The sequence below is a fragment of the Patiria miniata genome, unplaced genomic scaffold (assembly GCF_015706575.1).
Source record: "Patiria miniata isolate m_02_andy unplaced genomic scaffold, ASM1570657v1 HiC_scaffold_17, whole genome shotgun sequence".
NCBI lineage: Eukaryota > Metazoa > Echinodermata > Asteroidea > Valvatida > Asterinidae > Patiria > Patiria miniata.
Genome location: NW_024037055.1, coordinates 10,083,463 through 10,104,867, shown reverse-complemented (window position 1 = coordinate 10,104,867; position 21,405 = coordinate 10,083,463). Strand labels below are relative to the sequence as shown.

The 21,405-nt window shown below is 39.6% G+C and overlaps 1 protein-coding gene across 1 annotated transcript; it reads left to right on the top strand.

The window, feature by feature from the left end:
- The first annotated feature begins 241 nt into the window (after positions 1 to 241).
- LOC119723779 (alkaline ceramidase 3-like) lies at positions 242 to 20,595 on the top strand. The gene is made up of 10 exons (XM_038194635.1): positions 242 to 433; positions 2,418 to 2,528; positions 9,094 to 9,146; positions 9,439 to 9,491; positions 10,962 to 11,079; positions 11,471 to 11,532; positions 12,908 to 13,009; positions 15,051 to 15,155; positions 15,291 to 15,336; positions 15,619 to 20,595. Exons 1-10 carry the CDS (start codon positions 328 to 330, stop codon positions 15,676 to 15,678), a joined length of 816 nt encoding a protein of 271 aa, XP_038050563.1. The 5' UTR covers positions 242 to 327; the 3' UTR covers positions 15,679 to 20,595.
- The last annotated feature ends 810 nt before the right edge of the window (positions 20,596 to 21,405 follow it).

Below are 21,405 nucleotides of genomic sequence, written 5' to 3'. Positions count from 1 at the left end.
AGTCACAGAATTAAATTGCCCCGCCCCTGCCTTGTTTAGTAAACTTGCACCATAGTAGTACACTCTTACCATGGGGACTACTACTATGCATGATGTAGTTGTCGTTCGTTTAAACTGTTGCTGGGTCCGTCGTAAAAATATGGACTAGGACAAGTCTAATTGAGAAAATCGGGCGCCAGTATTTTGTTTACTAACATGTGCACGTGCTGTATGTACATGTACATGTACCTGTACTTGATGAGCAACTATGTAGTGCAACTATGTACATAAACCAGCTCGTGCCGCGCGGGAGACACAGTTGTTTTCGGGGTGTTTTGCGAGTGAGACATGGCACCGGCGTCGGCAGAGTTTGTCGGTGCGTGGGGGAAGCCAACTTCAACGCTGGATTGGTGTGAAGAAAACTACCTGGCAAGTCCTTATATTGCTGAATTATGTGAGATCCCACTTTAGGTTATTTTTTTAGTGCGATTTTTCGAAGTACTGGCCTTGCTACGCATGGTTAACCAACCGTGATTATCTTAGCGTACCATACTAAATTCTCGGATGGCATCAGAGTGATCAAGGGCTTAAGTTTGATGTTAAAAATAGCTGTACAAACAAATTTCAAGTAAAAGAATCCAAAATTATTTTCATGCAGTCGCAATTATTTCGGTGGTTCTGTAAAAAGTCTCCTGCCGAGTTGTGAAATGTTTGTAGTTCTTAACAAATTGAATGTTTGTCAGTCTGAAAATTTTGTTTCAATATTGGCAATGACTGATCATCCATTTAAATTTTTTTTTATAAATGAATGAAACACTGAGAATAGTTTAACTTATAATGAATTAGGCCTATATTAAACAAACTTGAGGCATTTCGTGTACATGTACTATTGTTTCTAGAGCTATAGTCTTGCTTATTAGTACATTAACTTTCCTGTGTTCGCAGTAGGTCAAATCCAACAAGCTCAGAGGTGAGATAAGAGAACTGCTTAAAAAAATGACAGTAAATACCAGCCTAACACTATTGTTTTTTAGCTGTTTTGTTTGGTGTCAGATTTCTTTGCTCACAGTACAAAATTTGACTTGTCTACAAGTCAAAATCTACATGTATGATTGTCTGGACAATTCTTCCTCTGTCAGTCCTTGCGTGGAGCAATAAAATTGCTCCGTGGTCCATGGAATGCCATGCGATTTTCCTAATTCCTCTGCCCCTGGAATTCCAATGTCAAATTTAGCATTTTGAAAACTGGAGAGATAGCCAAAGCCGCCTAGTAAACAAATTCTATTCTTTGTATTTTTTTGGGGGTGCTTTTCATAACATCACTAATAAGGTGACTGCGCTATCACTGTTCTATCACTACGGTGGCATATCGTTGTTTATTATTGTGACAATGAAAACAAATTGCATATGTGATTTTCCTACTGCACAATGGAGACCCCTGGCTCAATTTCAATTGAAACTGATCAGCCATGCTTATACTGCAAGGATTGAAGTTAATAACAAAAATGACTTCAAACCCTTTCTGAGTAGCACTTTTAATTAGGGAATAAATGTGTGATTGGCCGGTTTTCAACACTCTGTTTGGCTTGGGTAATTATCAGCATCCAGACTCAAACGGGTCTTAAACATAGTGTTTAATACTGGCCAATTACGTATTTATTCCCATTCATAAATACCTTTTCGGTCAAACAATCAAAACTTTTCGGTCCAAAAGTCAAAACAATGCAGAAATTATAAATTTCCGACGATTTTGTTCAGAAAATTTACTTCAGGTTTTTCGAAACACCCCTCTTGCTATCATGACAACAACTCCTAATAATGAGATTGGCGCTTGCATCGTGCATACTGCGCAATGTGGCGCAGAATGCAGCTATGCCGGTGTAATGTGAATTTACTAAATACTGATTCACTGGTAGTATTGCGCAAAAAAGTAAGTGAGGATTTTTGTGAACGTTCAACTAATAAAAAGGTAACTAAAAAGCACCGGATTTCATGTGACACAGGAAAAGTTTTCAAGACCAGCATACAGTCTTTATCAACTGTTTAAAACCGGTCACGTGACAGGCTCTCGACCAATAGGAATGGGTAAACTGTCTTAGGTATTTACGAATACACAATAAATTGCAAGTTTTACTCAGAGCTCAACTTAAAATCAATGTTGTCACAAGTGTGCATGTAGACTTGCAACAACTTTGGTTTTGCATTTGCAATAATTTTCATTCATGAATTACAAGAAAAAACTCAGGACATGAAGGGGCGTGTAGTACGCTGAACAGTCCAGAATCCATGGTCTGGAATTTGGAGGATTTGGGGTACATGTACATGCAGTTCGTTTTACAAACATTTAAAAAAACAAACAGAATTCAATCCTGGCTTTTTAGCAATGTAAACCAATAGAATGTATATGTTGTCATTCACTGTGTTTTGTTTTGCCACAGGGAACTCACTGAGTTGCTTTGTCATTATGGGCATCCCCATTGTGATGCTATTCTCCCTGTCGCGGCGGAAGGTGGAAACGCGATTCTACATTGGGTGCTGGTGCTTTCTAGGTATGTCAAAAAATGTATATTTTCTAAGGCAAGGGACCTTCTTGTTGATCGATGAATGACATTAATGCCAATAAATAAAGGAATTTATTATAGAAAAAAAATGTGACATGGGAAAACAACTAATCTTAGGCTAACTCCTTGATTTTGTGCAGCAACCCAATGGCCACATTCTACGCATTTACTAATGCTGGACTGTTCCTGTCTCAGTCAAAATTCTTCAAAGCCACCCTTGTGATTTTAAAGAATCTGGGAGGCATAGGGTACTGTCAAAGAATACTTTGTCCATTTACAGCCCTTATGCATTATATTCTGAGAACATTTGCCAGTTGACAGTATAGCGGATCTGGGGGCCGGGGGGTGGTTTTCAACTCCCCTGTTCAGCCGCTGAAAATGTAAATAGTAATTAGGCCAAAAATGATAAATGGAATGCTGAAGTTCCCATTATTCTTGAATTGTCTTGGAATGCATGAGAAATCATCGTAGATTTCATAGAATTTTCTGGGCATTCCCCTAGACCTTCCCAGCTTAGTGTCACCCCCTTATAATATCAACAACACCCACCCCCTTTCCCGAAAACTAGATATGCCACTGGATGACAATGCATCTTCAGATTTATGAGTTATTTTTTAACCTTCACCAAATTGTCATGGCTGGTTGGCATGCAGGGATTATCGTGAATGGTCCAACATGAAGTGTTTCATTCATTGGTTTCTCTTCGGTTAATTCATGCAGGAAAGCAGAATCTGTAAAAGTTTGGAAGAAAACATTGCTCTTGTTGGTTCTAGTGTACTTGTATAAACAGTGATTAACAGCAGTCTTTGTGTAAACAGTTTAGCAAAGTTCCAAAACATGCTTCATAATCTAAAACATACACAAAATGCAACAGCCTGAAAATACACAAACACACTAAAAGCAAGACAAACAGAAAGCCATTACATACAGATGGGGGTACTTGTGGACTTTTCTGATATCTCTTTGCAGACAATCAAATTTAAATCTAAAAATTAATGTGGCCTGACGTTGCGAACTTAGCAAGTTCTTCTTCAGAGGCTAAAACAGAAATGACAGAGGTACAAACATTAACAAGGGGGTGCACACAAACATGCAGGGATGAAAGAAGAAACACAAAAGGAGGATTAGGTGGGAAAGGTGTGGAAAGATGCAGGGGAGGGTGGATGAGAGAACAAAGAAACAAAGGGAGATGGCAAACCACAAGGGGTCTGGTATGAACAGGGGAGGGACCAGAAAGGGGAAGGATCAAAGGTCACAGGGAGTGGGAACGGACAAAAGAGTGTGGGAGTGAAGGGGGATTATGCGGGGGGGGGGGGGAACAGTATGGAGGTGGAAAGGGATGAAAGATGGGGGAAGATGGGTAAACACAAACAATGAAGACCGGGTGGATTATCTGTAACAGAAGACAATGGAGGAAGAAAAAGATTAATCATTTCCAAGTTGGATGTTGAGACCATGTGGTTGAATAGTTCGAAGACGATTCATCCACACTTTCTCTCTGCTGAGGCGAACTGAGTCCTTGCGATGGCCAAGAGATTCAATGCCCTGCAAAATCATATCAGAAATGGAGTGGTTAGGCAGGTTGAAGTGATGACCAACAGGGGTGTCTAGTTTCTTGGTGTTGACCGTTGACCGGTGGGCATAGAAACGCTTCTTGAGCGTATTCTTAGTCTCACCTACATACTGCACTCCACAGACCCTGCAAGAAATGAGATATATGACATTAGGGGTGTTACAAGTGATGTTACCAATGGTTCTGTGGGTAGTGACAGAAGAGTGGCCAGAAAAGGAGTCAGACTCCTGGATATGAATCTGGCAGACAACACATCTGGAACTGCACTTGAAAGTACCATGCTGGGTGGGAGGGGATGCATCTAAGGATGGGACTTCAGCTCGAACAATCAAGTCCCGTAGATTTCGCGGACGCCTGTAAGCCAATGTGGGGCCGTTGGGGATGGCGCGGGCAAGGCGATCTGAAGTATGGAGGATATGATGATTGTCATTAGTGATTTTGCGAAGGGGAGGGAGATTGGGGTGAAACGTGGTAACCAAGGGAATCATGGGTTTGGCCATGGCATCAGGGGCCTTTCCCGTGAGAGCTAGATTTCTGGGGATAGCTTTAGCTCTGGCAATGGCACGATGAACTTGGCGAGAGCTGTGACCCCTGGCCACCAAGTTGTTCCTCAGTATCTGTGTATGGCGGGAGAAATCGGAATCATTAGAACAAATTCTTCTGAGTCTGAGTGCCTGGCTAAACGCTATGCCAGTTTTGCAGTGCCTGGGGTGACAGCTGGAGGAGTGGAGGTACTGGTGGGTGTCTGTGGGTTTGGAATACAGGTCAGTGGTTAGTGAGTTGCCTTGCTTGCGGACGGTGACATCCAGAAAGTGGGTTTGGTGAGCCGAGAACTCCGATGTGAATTTGATGGTTCTGTGGAAGGAATTGATGTGGTTAGTGAAGGTCAAGAGACTGTCCTCATCGTTGGTCCAGATGAAAAAAACATCATCAATATATCTCCACCAGATCCAAGGGCGACATGGGGCCGAGGCAAGAATGCGTTCTTCGAGGTCACCCATGAAGAGGCAAGCCATGGATGGGGCCATGCGAGTGCCCATTGCAGTGCCGTGTACCTGTAGATAGTGTTCACCAAGGAAGGAAAAATTGTTCTTCGTTAGTATAAGTCTCATGAGGGTGCCAACATCACTGATGGGAGGAGTAGTGTGTCCTGCCTTGGCCAGAGCCAAGGAGCAAGCACGAACACCCTCCTCATGTGGGATGTTGGTGTACAGAGATGAGACGTCGAAAGTCCCAATGATGGCCGTGCTGGGAATCTGGTCCTTGATTCCTTCAAGCTTGCGTAGGAAGTCTGGGGTGTCGTGAATGTATGACGAAATCTGTGGGACAAGGGGTTTCTGTTGAGAAAACTGTCAATGAACAGGGAGATGCGTTCCGTGGGTGAGCCATTACCGGAGATGATGGGTCTACCGGGATTGCCAGCCTTGTGAATCTTGGGTAGAAGGTAAAATCTGGCAGTCCTACAATCACAGGGAGAAAGAAATTTGTGAGCTTTCTTGGACAACTGGTCACGTGATCGCATATCGTCAAGTACCTGTTGTATATCTCGACAGAAACCCCTTGTCCCACAGATTTCGTCATACATTCACGACACCCCAGACTTCCTACGCAAGCTTGAAGGAATCAAGGACCAGATTCCCAGCACGGCCATCATTGGGACTTTCGACGTCTCATCTCTGTACACCAACATCCCACATGAGGAGGGTGTTCGTGCTTGCTCCTTGGCTCTGGCCAAGGCAGGACACACTACTCCTCCCATCAGTGATGTTGGCACCCTCATGAGACTTATACTAACGAAGAACAATTTTTCCTTCCTTGGTGAACACTATCTACAGGTACACGGCACTGCAATGGGCACTCGCATGGCCCCATCCATGGCTTGCCTCTTCATGGGTGACCTCGAAGAACGCATTCTTGCCTCGGCCCCATGTCGCCCTTGGATCTGGTGGAGATATATTGATGATGTTTTTTTCATCTGGACCAACGATGAGGACAGTCTCTTGACCTTCACTAACCACATCAATTCCTTCCACAGAACCATCAAATTCACATCGGAGTTCTCGGCTCACCAAACCCACTTTCTGGATGTCACCGTCCGCAAGCAAGGCAACTCACTAACCACTGACCTGTATTCCAAACCCACAGACACTCACCAGTACCTCCACTCCTCCAGCTGTCACCCCAGGCACTGCAAAACTGGCATAGCGTTTAGCCAGGCACTCAGACTCAGAAGAATTTGTTCTAATGATTCCGATTTCTCCCGCCATACACAGATACTGAGGAACAACTTGGTGGCCAGGGTCACAGCTCTCGCCAAGTTCATCGTGCCATTGCCAGAGCTAAAGCTATCCCCAGAAATCTAGCTCTCACGGGAAAGGCCCCTGATGCCATGGCCAAACCCATGATTCCCTTGGTTACCACGTTTCACCCCAATCTCCCTCCCCTTCGCAAAATCACTAATGACAATCATCATATCCTCCATACTTCAGATCGCCTTGCCCGCGCCATCCCCAACGGCCCCACATTGGCTTACAGGCGTCCGCGAAATCTACGGGACTTGATTGTTCGAGCTGAAGTCCCATCCTTAGATGCATCCCCTCCCACCCAGCATGGTACTTTCAAGTGCAGTTCCAGATGTGTTGTCTGCCAGATTCATATCCAGGAGTCTGACTCCTTTTCTGGCCACTCTTCTGTCACTACCCACAGAACCATTGGTAACATCACTTGTAACACCCCTAATGTCATATATCTCATTTCTTGCAGGGTCTGTGGAGTGCAGTATGTAGGTGAGACTAAGAATACGCTCAAGAAGCGTTTCTATGCCCACCGGTCAACGGTCAACACCAAGAAACTAGACACCCCTGTTGGTCATCACTTCAACCTGCCTAACCACTCCATTTCTGATATGATTTTGCAGGGCATTGAATCTCTTGGCCATCGCAAGGACTCAGTTCGCCTCAGCAGAGAGAAAGTGTGGATGAATCGTCTTCGAACTATTCAACCACATGGTCTCAACATCCAACTTGGAAATGATTAATCTTTTTCTTCCTCCATTGTCTTCTGTTACAGATAATCCACCCGGTCTTCATTGTTTGTGTTTACCCATCTTCCCCCATCTTTCATCCCTTTCCACCTCCATACTGTTCCCCCCCCCCCCGCATAATCCCCCTTCACTCCCACACTCTTTTGTCCGTTCCCACTCCCTGTGACCTTTGATCCTTCCCCTTTCTGGTCCCTCCCCTGTTCATACCAGACCCCTTGTGGTTTGCCATCTCCCTTTGTTTCTTTGTTCTCTCATCCACCCTCCCCTGCATCTTTCCACACCTTTCCCACCTAATCCTCCTTTTGTGTTTCTTCTTTCATCCCTGCATGTTTGTGTGCACCCCTTGTTAATGTTTGTACCTCTGTCATTTCTGTTTTAGCCTCTGAAGAAGAACTTGCTAAGTTCGCAACGTCAGGCCACATTAATTTTTAGATTTATATATTTCAGGTCCACCCAGTCAGTAAGCAGTTTGCAGCAGTCTTACTTTTTTCATGTCACAATCAAATTTAAGCAAACCAGCAAACATTAATGGGGATATTGTTTTCAAGAACAAACTTAAATTTGTGTTGGATTAAACACTCCACTATAGTTCAACATTTGTTCACATCAACAGGGTATTAAGGCTTTTCGGGTGATTGTGTGTACATGTTTGGATTCCATTTTAGTTGATCAGTCAACCATAAGTTATAAAGTTCTGTTGGATCTTCGGGTTATTGCCAGGTGGTGAATGAAGCTCATGTTCAAACAAGGCAAGATGTTTAGGGTCACAGTTCTGAATGTATGACATGTAGAATGTGGAGAGAGGATTATATAAAAAGAAGCATCAAGTTTTCTCATGAGAATGTACTTTTTTTGCTGATATCATAACTCCCCCTTCAACACTTCTGAAATTACAAGAATGTTGTTAACATGTTAAAACATGATATTGTTCAAATGTTAAGAGAAATACATATCTCCCATACAGTACATAATAGTTCCATAGCTGGCAGGAAACTGCTCTTGTGCCATGTCTGCCCCTCAGTTTCAGTTTTCATAAGCAGATTGCATTGTATTTTTTGTATTCATGTGCACTGAGTTCTACATGATAGTACTGCACAGATCTTTCGGTAACCAAAGTTCATTGTTACCAGTTAGGCTAGGGAGCAGCTAAACAGTCAAAGCTGTTTGGAATTTTATAACAGGAATAATAATTATATGGCATGCTCTGGTTGGGACCACACTAATTTCATTTGGGAACCTTTTTTGATGGAGGACTCGGCAGGTGTTTTTAACTTCCCCCTTCCCTTGTTCCCTTACGAAAGTGTCTATTGTCTTATACGTGGCCCATGCTCATCCACTTTGAACAGCATCCCCTATAAGAAGAAGGTGTCCAGTCCAGCCACCCGACCCCACCCCCTATTCCGGTTTACAGAAGCAGGGTAAGCCAGGAAAAATCCTGTCTACCTTTTAGAATGGATGATCTGTTGGCGCTATTATGTTGTCACAACCCCCATTCAAAGCCGGTCTAGTCAATCTTTACGTCTACACCACCCCCTCAAAATGGTTACGTCTCGATAGTCCGAAGTACCATTGGTCCGAAGTCCCATTGGTCCGAAGTCCCATTGGTCCGAAGTCCCATTGGTCCGATGAAACATAATACTGTGTAGTTCCACCGGTTCAGGTTGACTGACCCTAACCCTAACCCTAACACTAACCCTATAACCCTATAACCCTAACCCTAATCCTATGGGGGGTCGGACCAATGGGACTTCGGACCAAAGGGACTTCGGACCAATGGAACTTAGGACCAATGGGACTTGGTCTCCCCTACTTTCTTGAAACTTGTCCAAAAAACACAAAGGAGTCATTGGGCTTGGGAGTGTGCTGTGCTCTGAGCGTACAGAGAATGCTCTGTGTTTGGAGACTTCTTTATTGCTTCTGTTTCCTTTTCATCACAGCTGTTGGTGTTGGTTCACTGGCCTTCCATATGACTCTGCTGTATGAAACACAGGTAAGGAAAGGATATCTGATGTATGGAAATAATCATGTAAAATGTTACAATATAGGAAGCCAGAAAAGTCTCACCAAAATAAAATGTGAAAGTACTGAAAAGTTTGTTCTTTTAAAGAAAATTAAAGTATGCTTTGGCCATTCCTATGTAAATAAGAAAAAAAACCCTGTATATTTGACCAAAACTTACTTATACGTGTATAAAATGTCATACTTGTGTGAATAATGTTTTTTTTGTAGCGCTGTTAATACCAACATTAGAAACAAGCGTCCTTTTTTCTTCTGTCGTGCAGCTGATGGATGAATTGTCTATGATCTTTGGAGGCTGTGTTCTGGTGTATTTGTTGTGAGTTTTGGACAATATTTCAGTTCTTTGTAGCTAATTGATTTCAGGGGTTTCCCGTAAAGGTGTTTTTACCTATAAAAGTTTATACAGAACAAATTAAATTGGTATTTTAAGGTGTGCCTTTAAGCAGTATACAAACGTGCATCCTAAACCCAACTTTGCTTTGGTTGGGGCCTTCAGTGACCCTCAAACCCTCTGCCGGTTATTTCGTGGATATTTCATATTCCTCCCAATCTCACCCCTGTTGCTTTGCATGTGTCCTGAAAGGGCACAAAACATATTGCCATTTCTATTCTTCAGTAACGTCTAACAACTTGTTGGCAAAAACTATGACTGTGAGGCAACAAAAACAAAGCCTTATGCATTGTATCTTTGCATGACGGAAATGTACTTCTGAAGTTCAAGGTAAAAACAAGTGTTTGAATTTCACTTTCACGTGGCACAAATGACAACAGTTTGCAACGAAAAACCTTTTCCGGTGATACACTTTCGTTTGCATGAGTTGTGGCACGAGAGTTTTACTAAAAGGCAAAGTCAAAGCTGTGAGTTGTGTGTAATAAAAAAAAATTTCAGACCAGCATGGACTGGCCACCTCTTCTTTGATGTTAGAAACCGGTTAAATTTGTGAATGCAAACCCTTGCTTAGTTCATGGCTATGATTTTAGTGTATTTATACCAGGGTTGGAACAGTCCTTACCTTTTATGTTCACTAGTCAGCCGGGCTACTGAAACATACTCTTAACTATCAGGGGCGGATCCAGGAATTTTTGCAGGGGGGGGGGGGGTTCATCAGCAAAAAAATCTGAAAATGTACACAGGTTTTTTTATTTGGGGGGGGGGGGCTGGTACCATATTTCAATAGGGGGCGCTGTTCAAATTCGACGATTATTAACACTAGATTACAGAATGGTGTACCGTATTTTGAACAGGCGGACATTATACCAGTATAATTTGGGGGGGGGGGGTGTCACGGGGGGGACTTATTTTTTAGGAATATGTATAATAATAATTTTTTTTTGGACAGAGCTGGGGGGGGGGGGGTTTACCCCCCCCCCCCCCTCTGGATCCGCGCCTGACTATAGCCTGCGGGCCTTTGTCACTAGCCCGCATGTTTTTCTTTTATAGAGTGTCTCATAAACAACAATGTGCATACATGTAAAACGTGTATTCTGAGACAATCTTGTTGAGATTTTAATAAACAGATCTATTAATTTAACCCAAAACATTAAATAAAATTAGACACAAAGATTGATACAGGTTTGCTTTCTGAATTTAATGATATATTTCTTCCTGTCCTTTCATCTTTGCCGAAGCCCAATAATTTTTGACTTGCCAGCTGCCTAGTGGGTTAGCTGGGCTTAAGGGATATAGTTTGACTAGCCCGCTGCTGCTTAAAATTTGGCTAGCAGGCTACCGCTAAAGTCGAACCCTGATATTTACCCACTGGTGTTCCTGGTCTTATATCCACAGCTATAGTGACGACTACAAGCCCAACTACCACAATTTGCCGTTAGTAGTGTTTCTACTCTTGTACGCAGTGTCAGTCAGTTGTATTTATATCATAACACAACAACCAATCTTCCACCAGGTATGGATCATAATTATCACTTGCCCGGGGGCCGGGGGAATTTTAATCAGTGCTAAAGTCTTGAGAATGTAGCTTGTTTTAAAAACAATTATATTACAGTACTGGTTTTTAAGTTTGGTTCAAAATCACTCTAAGCTATTTGAATTCCATTAATCACTGAATTGGAGTAAGCTCTCAATTCGTCCGCAAGTTTTTAAGAAAATGGAGAAATTACTTTCTAATATACAATTTAATTGTAACAAGAAAACGTACTTGACATACTCAGGCTTGACCAATAAAAGAAAGAAAAGAGAGGGGGAAAAAAGATTTTGCTGGTTTTTCCAACCCATTTAATTTGCGTTTTGGTCTGTCCATTTAAGATTGCATATATTATCTCTTGATTGTTTTACAGGTTGCCTTTGCATTGCAAGTGATCACCATATCGCTCAGGGGCAGTTACTGCTACCGCTTAAAGTATGTTGCACCTGACCTATCCTTAAGATCACATGGTCTCGGTTTTATTCTATGGACTTTTCCTCAAGACAATCACTAAATAAATGCAAGAAGTAAGGGAAACTCCTCGAAATTCAAAATTCAACTTTAATTATGTATTGCCATGGCACTAAAATGGCATGTGGTACACATGCATTAACAATGTCACCATGCAGGGTGAGTAAAAAAAACCCAAATGTCGGGACTGTTGTTTTATTGAAGTTCTGCATGTAGCACTTTCAAAATCTAGGATATAAAAGCCCAATTCATAAGCTTTCTTTTAGTACAAAGAGTCATTCAAATCACTCATGTACTTTTCAAGTTACAGAATTTTAAACACAACCACCGTTTCAAAATTCTGTCCACGGATCGCAAAAAGGTGTGTGTTCTTTCAGCAAAACGAAAACAATTCACAAACGTCCCTATGTGATTTCTTTTCGTTTTGCTGAAAGAACACTGAACTTTTTTGTGATCCGTGGACAGAACCTTAAAACGGTGGATGTGTTTAAAATTCTGTAACTTGAAAAGTACATAAGTGATTTGAATGATTTTTGTACTAAAAAAAGGTTATGAATTGGGCTTTTATATCCTAGATTTGGAAAGTGCTATATGCAGAACTTCAGTAAAACAATGGTCCCAACATTTGGGTTTCGTTTTTTTTTTCGTTTTTTTTATGGGCATGTTCTTTCAAACATGGTTCCTGAATCTTGAAATCAGGATTAATCGCAACTACTCATCAAACCAACATAGAGAGAAGACTATGAGAAGAAATTACAGTTTTTAGAGGTGGGAGGAAAAGCCCAGAAGATATTCTGGGGAAAACCCACGGAATCAGGTAGGGACTGAAAACCCAATCCACATATTGACCCAGGCGGGATTCGAACCCGGGTCGCAGCGGTGGAAGGCGAGGAAAGTACTGCTACACCAACCTGACTCCCTAGTCAGGTCAAGTCAAGTGACAATCTGTCAAATAAACTGTGACAAAGGCTTTGGTTTGTCATTATCATCTCCAATTACTTTTTCCCCTGACTTGACTTACGATTGCATGACTTGATTGCCATAGAGCAATATATTGTTGCTTAGGTAATATACAACATTTGCTTTTGTTGTAAATTTCAGAAATGGTTGGATTTAGGGTTTAGAAGGTCTATTTTATGATGGTCAGCTCACTTTTCTTGAAAATGACAGCACACCGTGCAGCTGCCATGATTTCACAGGTTGCTTGAGACTATTATTCACTTACAGTCAAGTAGGGTTTTCATAATAATGTAATTTCATAATATTTTTTTTTTGATGTTTGCAAATGTATATTACCCAGGTTTAAGTTAATTTATGAATAATTCCTATTTCTTTACAGTAAACAATCATACTCAGGGAAACTGCTTGTTCTTTCAATTGTGCTGTATTTGCTTGGATTTTTGCTGTGGCTGGTGGACCAAGGATTCTGCGCTGATTTAAGGTACAGTAAGTCCAATGGTTATAATTAACATTTCAATTTTAAAAAAACTTGAAAACAAACACACAAAAATTAACCCAAATTCACTGGGAAATTTATCATGGCGGTTGATCTGATGATGACTTCAATAACATATTCTTTGTGAAGTTACAAAATTTGGACATAAACAGGCCTCTTAAGCTTGTAGTTGTCAGGCACGTAGGAAGATGATTTTAACAGGGGGGCCAGATTATATTTTGTGAAACAACGGCACATCCAGGATTTTGTCTTAGGTGGGCTCAAAGAAAACAAATTACTCGCACAAATTATCTAGGCCTATAGCAGGGCGGATCCAGGATTTTTTTAGTCGGGGGGGGGGGGGGCACACTTTTGGAGCAATTTTGCTCCGAGATAATGCGAGCGCGGAGCGCGAAGCCCTTACTGCGTGGGGTCCGGGGCCCGCTTAAGGGCCCCGAAAAATTTTGGATTCTAGATGCTCCATGGTGCAATCTGAGGCGATTCCTGCGCATGGCCCCTTTCCCCTGAATTATTTGAGCAAAAGTTTTTTAGATTATAAGGATTTTTTAAAATATACTTTTGCTTTTACAAATTCTAAGTTACTGTGTACTTCAAAGTTGAAAACCGTGTATTTTCGTCTTCATATTTTCTTGCATTTTATTTTTGAAAAGGAATTGTATTGACTTAGTTTTGTAAACTGTTGCAACGATGCGTTGGGGCATTTGCTCCGAGGACTAATGCGAGCGCGGATCACGAATGTCTTACGACGTGGGGTTCGGGGCCCGCTGAAGGGCCCCGGGAAATTTTGGATTCTAGATGCTCTGTGATGCAATCTGAGGTGATTCCTAGCCCCTCTTCCCCTGAGTTATTTGAGCAAAATTTTTTAAGATGACAAGGATTTTTTTCATTGGTTTAAAATATACTCTTGCTTTTACAAGCCTTTTAAGTTTCTTCTGTTCTTCACTTAAAGTCTGCATAATTATTTTCGTGCATATTATTTTTGAAAAGGAATTGTATAGACTTAGTTTATAAACTGTTGCAAGGATGCTTTCTTGTGTTTTGTTTTAAGTTGAAATTTTCAGTTTATCAAACAAACCGCTTGAAGATTAACGAATCAATTTGAAAAATGCCAGAACCACGTAAAATACATTTTAGCCCAGACAAATTGGCCTGTTGGTTTAAAATGTTTATGTTATTGTTAAAATTATAGTGAGATTTCATGAAAAATCATAATAAAATAATTTTGGCAGAAAAAAAAGCGAGTGGCATAAGATTAAAGAAATCCAACCTGCCGCCATGCCGAAAAAAAGTAAGGAAAAAAACAAAATACCTGCAATGAAACTACCACTTCCGCTGTGGTTTGATTGAATAGTCTACACACTGCAATTCTATTCCTCGAAAATTGCAGTTTGTGGTTTATATTTGGGGGGGGGGGGGGCATCATGTTTTCAGCAGTGGCCCCCGCGGCCCCCGGTTCCTACATGCCTGGTTGTAGGCCATACTCTCCCGAAAACATAAAAAATTACAAATTGCACTGACTTTGAGCACAGTTCTCAGTGATTAGTAAATTCAAATTAAACTCAACCTTGTATTGTAATTTGTGTGTCAAGAACTGCTGCATGTACACATCTAAGCCCCCCCAAAATAATAGTTTTCTTCCGGTTAATACCCTACCTACCCTATTTTGACAGCCCCCACCCTAATTTGTTTTGGGGGAAAATGAGTGAAAAAACCCTGAAAACCATCAATTACTATACCTTTAACCCTTGACTACACGCAGACACCTCCATATGATCGTACACAAAAAATTGCCCCCCCCAAAAAAAAAACAACCCCTACTTACCTGCCCTATTTTCAAATGCCATGTAATCAGAACCAGAACTACTTTTTTTGGCCTAACCTAAAGAAACATGCATGTTTGAATCCGTACCGATAATTTCTCCAAAAGTGTCATGTTCTTGTAATACAAAAGTTCTTTTACTTTACTTATACACAGTTCACAGTAGCATCTGTGAGATAGACTGTTTCCTTTCTCCAATTCCAACAGGTCCGTCCGGGCATTCCTACCTAGCCCGCTTGATGGGCTTCTACAGTTCCATGCCTGGTGGCATACCCTCTCAGCTCTCGGCAGTCAGTGTCTGTTTGCCTTTTGGTAGGGACTTCATTAACTACTTTTTATTAACCGTTTTTTTTTTAATGCTGTTCTATCTTCACTATTGTTTCTGTTCTGTTTGTTTGCTTAAAATTTCTTTTTGTTAGTTTTTCTTTCTTTTTTCCTGGTCCCCAGCTGTCATTCCCGTTTGATGTTCCTGAAACGAAACCCCCAAATCTGGGTAAGATTCTTGACTTCATTTTTATGCTGAGTAAAATCTAAGTTGATATATTTTGATGAGGACAAAACCTCAATTCAATTTTCTTTTCTTTTTCGTTACAGTGTATGATAATTTACAAAAAAAGAGAAGAGTTACTGCCTTTTGCAACTTTTATCATACAAAGCCTCAAATCACTTCCATCCAATCGCTGGTCTCCTTGGTTGGAAGAAATTTAAAGCAGTAGTGAGCTGTCAAAAAAAAACAACTTGCTATCAGTAACTGTCTTTTTTTGTCCTTTTATAGACTTTGGGATGTCTGCCTCTCATTACGCTGGACGCCAAAGAAAATGGCCACATCCAATAAATCTACCTCATAGAGTAAAGACAGTGTTCTTCAACACTACAACATCGTCACAGGGTCACCAGTCTTAGAAATTCATGGATACTCGGGTCTTGGCCCTAGTTGCCTCTTCAAATGTCCACACCAACTTAAGAAAGAAGATGCTGTTTTCAGGTAAAAACAAAATAGTCGGTGTCCTGTAATAAGGAATGAATTTCCACGGCCTGTTTTGTACTTGTTGCAAAAAGCATGTGCTTCATACTGCATGCACAGGATTATAGCTACGAATAATATTTTCCCTAGTATAATAACATAGACGCTGTATAGTTGTGAACTTAGAAAGAAACGTATCTAAATCAATATTAGGTTTTGCCCTTCACCGACGTGTAAACACTGTATACTCGGTTTGTTACCTCCTGGAAGAAAGTTGGCAAATATCACTTGGGTGGGACTCGAACCCAAGACCTCCTGCTTTCTATATAGTGCAGACGTCTTACCACTCGACCACCGAGCTTAGGGAATCGGTTGGCTGGTTCGAATCTGATGTACGTGTAGCAGCGGGTACTGCCATTAAACTATTCACAAGTGTCGAGGTGATGTAAATCAATATTTAGGTTTTGCCTTTCACTGACGTATAAACACTGTGTACTCCTATGGAAACGTATGGTTGCAACTGATGAATATGAAGTGTCCATGTGCCATAAATGTGGAACCGTACTGTTTGTAATAATGATGAAGAGGGTGGTGAAATTAGGCATATACACAACAGCTGAAATAAGAACTTTTAGGTGCACTGTACTTTTATACATTTTGGAAAGAAATGGTGATTTTGTAGGGCCAAAAAACCCATCATGTTAGTGAGGGGAATATTTTCGGTAAAGCCTTTTTGTGTGTGCCAAATTCTTGTTGGTTGAGAATATGCAAACTACCGTCGGATGTATGCATTCATCCGTGATCAAACCAGTAGCTGTTTATGTTTATGAGTTGAATAGTTTGCCTACAGCGCGTGTTCCCTAGGCATCCAAGCATAACCCCAAAAGCTCTGCTCAAAAAAAAAAATAGGGAATGATAAAAAGGCATAGAATTTGGTCATTGAAAGTCATTTTACGAGGCACACACCATAGACATAGCCAGAGGGGTGTTTAACAAAACAGGAGGTGAAATTGTTGAACAAAATAGTTGGAAAATTGTGAATTTTTTTTACTGTTGAGGCTTTTAAACAAAAAGGATTATGAAAGGGAATAATACGTGCTTACAAGTCCGCTTAAAACTGGCTAGGGCTCGGGCCATTATCCCAGGCCCCTAGCTGATTTTAAACTAACTTGATTAAAACTGGCCGAGCACATATTTATTACCTTATTAATGAAGATTAGTTGAACTGGTTTATGCCTTATTCCTTGATTAAACTATGATAATTTAAACAACCCAGTCACTCACTGTACAATGTATATGTACTGAACTTTAGAATACGAGTCAGAATTGTGAATGTGCACTACTACATTTTTACAACCCACTTTGAGATAGAGGAATACAAATAATTATCCACCATTATGAGGCTGCCAGCAGAAAGGTATTTTATAGACGAAGTCGTATTCTGTGTAAGGTTTTAATGGCACATGAAAGTCGTGGTTTGTATAATTTTTGTCCAGACAAACACAAACTGCTTCTGTTAATTACTCAGGTTATTTAGTACAGTTTGTAATACCAAATTACATATTCCAAAGTTTCAGGGAATACTCTGTTACTAGCATTTTGATATGACAAAACAATGCAGCAAAAAAATGTGTGCACTATTTGACATGCATAATGGTACACAGTTTTTGGCTGAATGATTAGTCTTGGAATGATTAGTCTTCAGTGGAATGATTAGTCTTGGAATGATTAGTCTTGGAATGATTAGTCTTGGAATGATTAGTCTTGGAATGATTAGTCTTGGAATTATCAGTCTTGTAAAAAAAAAGGTGTGGTAATATATGGTTATAGTGATGTGAGAATGACTTTCATGATTTTTGGATTGTGGATTTTCAGAGCTTGATTTTTTCCTTTGCAACTCCAAGCTGTCAAAAGGGGAATAATGAAATGTGCATGCTGGTGAAATGAGAGATTATTTATTTTGTTATTAATCCTCATATTGATACACTTTTTCACAGAAATGCTAGATTCCTGTTGACAGAATGCATGTTTTTGTATGTACTTTGTTTTTATGATAATTTGATCTGCTGCCCACTTGTATGTTTTTATAGGTTTTGTACCTTACATTAAGAATGTATATTTTTTTTATAATTGATGAATATACCTAGCAGCAAATTAGCAAAGCAAAAATCTCCATTGTTATATGCGGCAACGTTTGTTCGGGTGCTTGGATTTTATATACAAAGAACAGATTCATAATTTTTTTCTCTTCTGGCTTTAATGATGTGCTTGCATTTTATAGAGGAACAGAAATAATTTGGCTTGTTTCTATCATAAGTGCCTTTGTATTAAAGCAAAATACTTTTATTATTTTGTACAAGTTAATGAGTTTTTATGCAATTTTAGGAGAATATCATGCGGTTGGTGATGGATATCATTTTGTAGAGATGTAGATGCCATCACAAGTCCACAAAAAGTCTTAATTGTTACAAGTAACGGGACGAACAATAACAATAACCTTTTTAGAAGTTGCTTTCAACGGCTTGTTCCTTGACCTGGGACTTTCGTGATATGGACTCAACTACATGTACAACACTGCAAATCGATTATGAATTTATATTATATTTGAGCACATGTATGGACTATGAGTATATTACCGGGTATGTAAATAAGCTGACTGATTTATGATGAGGGTGTAACCTCAACAGTTCTAAGTATTCATTAGTATAGTCTTAGAATCAGATAGGTTTGAAGACATACTTTCACTTCTTATTTTTTTGCACCTGCACAGCGTGACGGTAGAGAGAGCATGATTTTGCTCTCTTAATATTTCACTTTCCATTGGACATCTATATTAAGCAAGCATTACTCAGATGAAAATGCTGACTGTTCATATTGTCATTGCTTGCAACTTGCTCAAATATGAATATAAACTTTGATAGAAGCAATGCGATTATTCAAAGGGCCATCCATTTACAAAACTCCATAACAATATTCCCCCAAAACAACAAAAAAGTAAAAAAAAAAGAAGTGGAAAACGAAGTGTATTCGTTGGTAATGAAATTGAATTATTTGATTGTAATTTTAAGAGTGAAATATCATTTAAAAAAAAATTGAATTAATGATTAGGCTCAGAAATCATGAAAGTGTGCAAATAGTTTAAATGATTTTCAAATCATGTCTTAGCTTCTTTTAAGTGAACTTGCATTTTAATTGTAGGGTATGATTATTATAAGTTTTTATTGGAAAATTATCATATTTGTATAAATCAAAGTGATGTAAAACAGGGGTGTGAGTGACCACTGATAAAAACAGCTGAAATAGATGAAAACAGATGAAAACGGTGTAAAAACGCTGAGCTTTGGAAATCTCCTTTACTTTTGTACACATCCAAGTGAGGGGAAAAAAAGTGAAATCCAAAACAGAAAAAAAAACTGATATCAGCTTTAGAGCTGAGATTTCACACCCCTGGTTAAAGTTTGTTCAGTTTTTATTACTATAAATTGTACTGTTGCCATATTGCATAGATTGTAACAGCCATGTAAAAAATAATTACGTGCCATATCATACAAGCTCAGTATATAGTGTAATTTTTTTTTCATTTCTATAATTCTAAAGGGATATTTTTAGGGAAACATTTGTCTGAAATAACAAATTTGGAATGCTGGTGCTAAAAAGAATTGCTTGTTTAATTTTGGTTGGAAGCTGTTATTTCTAGAAATAAGGTTCTGGTGCATGTGTTTTATGCAGGCATGCAACTTTTCCTCGGATCAGCTGATTTCTTCTCCCTTTAACTTCCCATGTTTGCTATTAAAAATAGAAAAAAACACTGTACAAAGTCTTGGAAAGATTTGAATTTCCTCTTTGTATGGCTTCCCAGATGCATGCCTGTATATGGTTTTTTTGGCCAATCAAACTTTATGCAGGCCAAGGTGAAAAAGTTGACCTGACATGAGACAGCATCTGCAACAAGTTTGAACAAAGAAATTGAGTTGAACAGGATTCAAACCTGACAACCCTGGAACACTGTACTAAATTTCCACCAACTAATTCATCCTGTTTGAGCCCTATACCTATTGATAAGTTGGTAGAGCACCGGTTCTGTGGTCTGTAGGTTGCAGGTTCAAATCCTGCTCCAGTCAATTCTTTATTCAACCCCACCTTTCTTTCTTTTTGTTTACAGTTCCTGGATAAGTTCATCTTTCTTTTGAAAAATACTGACAAATGAATTTGGAAGTATAGTCAATGCAAACTAGCAAACTATAGGATTTTTCATTCAATCTTCAAATGTGAATAATCTTTCTATGAACGTGCACTTGTATTTGCTGTTACTTCCATGACAATCCATTCAAATGCATATTGGAGTTACCTTTTCACCTTGGAAAACCTTGAGGTGACCTTTCTTATATGATACCCAAAACTTCACAGGTTGATCACAGAAAAGCTTCAAAAATGCAGTATACATGTAGGCTGTATGTTACATTTGTAGTGTTTTTTTTGACAGGTGTTTATGTTAATTTAGACATTGGCTTAGGATGTCGCAAGTTCATTTATAGCTCATAAAATTGCAGGTTGATAAATCATTACCAGAACTGTATTTGCTGTGGATATTGTTTGTATTTTACGTGTTGGGGTTTTTGGGATATATTTTATCTTTTAGAATGAATACATTTTCTTGAGTGGTTGAACTACATTTAAGGTTGAGCTCCGCACTACGAACGGAAATTTTATTATCAGTTTTCAAAAAAATGTAATTTGTGAATGGTCAATGTGATATGAAATGCAATAAAATAATATCTTATCTGATCATTTTCATTGTCATTGTTGATTTGTATTGGCTCCACGTGCTGAATACTTTGACAACATAATTTGTTATCAAGTGAGTCGATCCTGTTTAAATGCTGAAATAAGCCTACTTGGTAAAGCTATATAGGGATGATGATAAAGAACTGAAAATCAATGAAAATAAAAGAACTTTTTTAGTGAAAATAAAGGGAGAGCCAATAACTAAAATATGAGGAAAGTAAATGGATGAGGGGGTGGTGGTGGTGGGAGGGGGGGGGGGGGGGGGTGGCCACAACGTTGGAATTCCGCGACCCACACCATTGTGTCCATAAAAAGGTATCTACTTGGTCGGCAGGGTGACCCTACCGTCATGGCCAAATTCTGCTACATGCACTTGAAAAATCTGTCAGATTGATCAAAAATCTGCCAAATTCCCTAGAATTACTCGAAATACACTTTAAACACTTAAAATCACATGCAGATGTTTTAGTATATTGCCTTAAATTAAGGTTCAAATTACATTATAAACAATCTTCACTGACTTAAAGATGTTATGAATTTTTTTAATTTCAGGCAAAAAGCGGTTGCGTCACAAGGAAGTCCCGTTCCTAGTGAATCACCAGCTAACCTGTCCCATTATGCACGGGTTTGTTTGAAAAAATCGAAAGTTTTATAAACAAATGTACCTTTTGTTCAAATTTGCTGTGTTTTTGTGTCAAATAACCATTTTTTTCAGAATTCTACCAGAAATCTGCCCCCCGAAAAAATCCATTCTTTCAAATTTTCTGTCATCTTGTTTTTTAACAACAACAAAATCTGTCACAGTTTTGTAGC

What these genes read in the sequence shown, in the direction of transcription:
- LOC119723779 (XM_038194635.1), top strand. Translation starts at nt 328, where the DNA reads ATGGCACCGGCGTCGGCAGAGTTTGTCGGTGCGTGGGGGAAGCCAACT. An exon ending in TCCTTATATTGCTGAATTAT is followed by an intron (nt 434 to 2,417) that starts GTGAGATCCCAC and finishes GTTTTGCCACAG; the next exon opens with GGAACTCACTGAGTTGCTTT. An exon ending in AGTTACTGCTACCGCTTAAA is followed by an intron (nt 11,533 to 12,907) that starts GTATGTTGCACC and finishes ATTTCTTTACAG; the next exon opens with TAAACAATCATACTCAGGGA.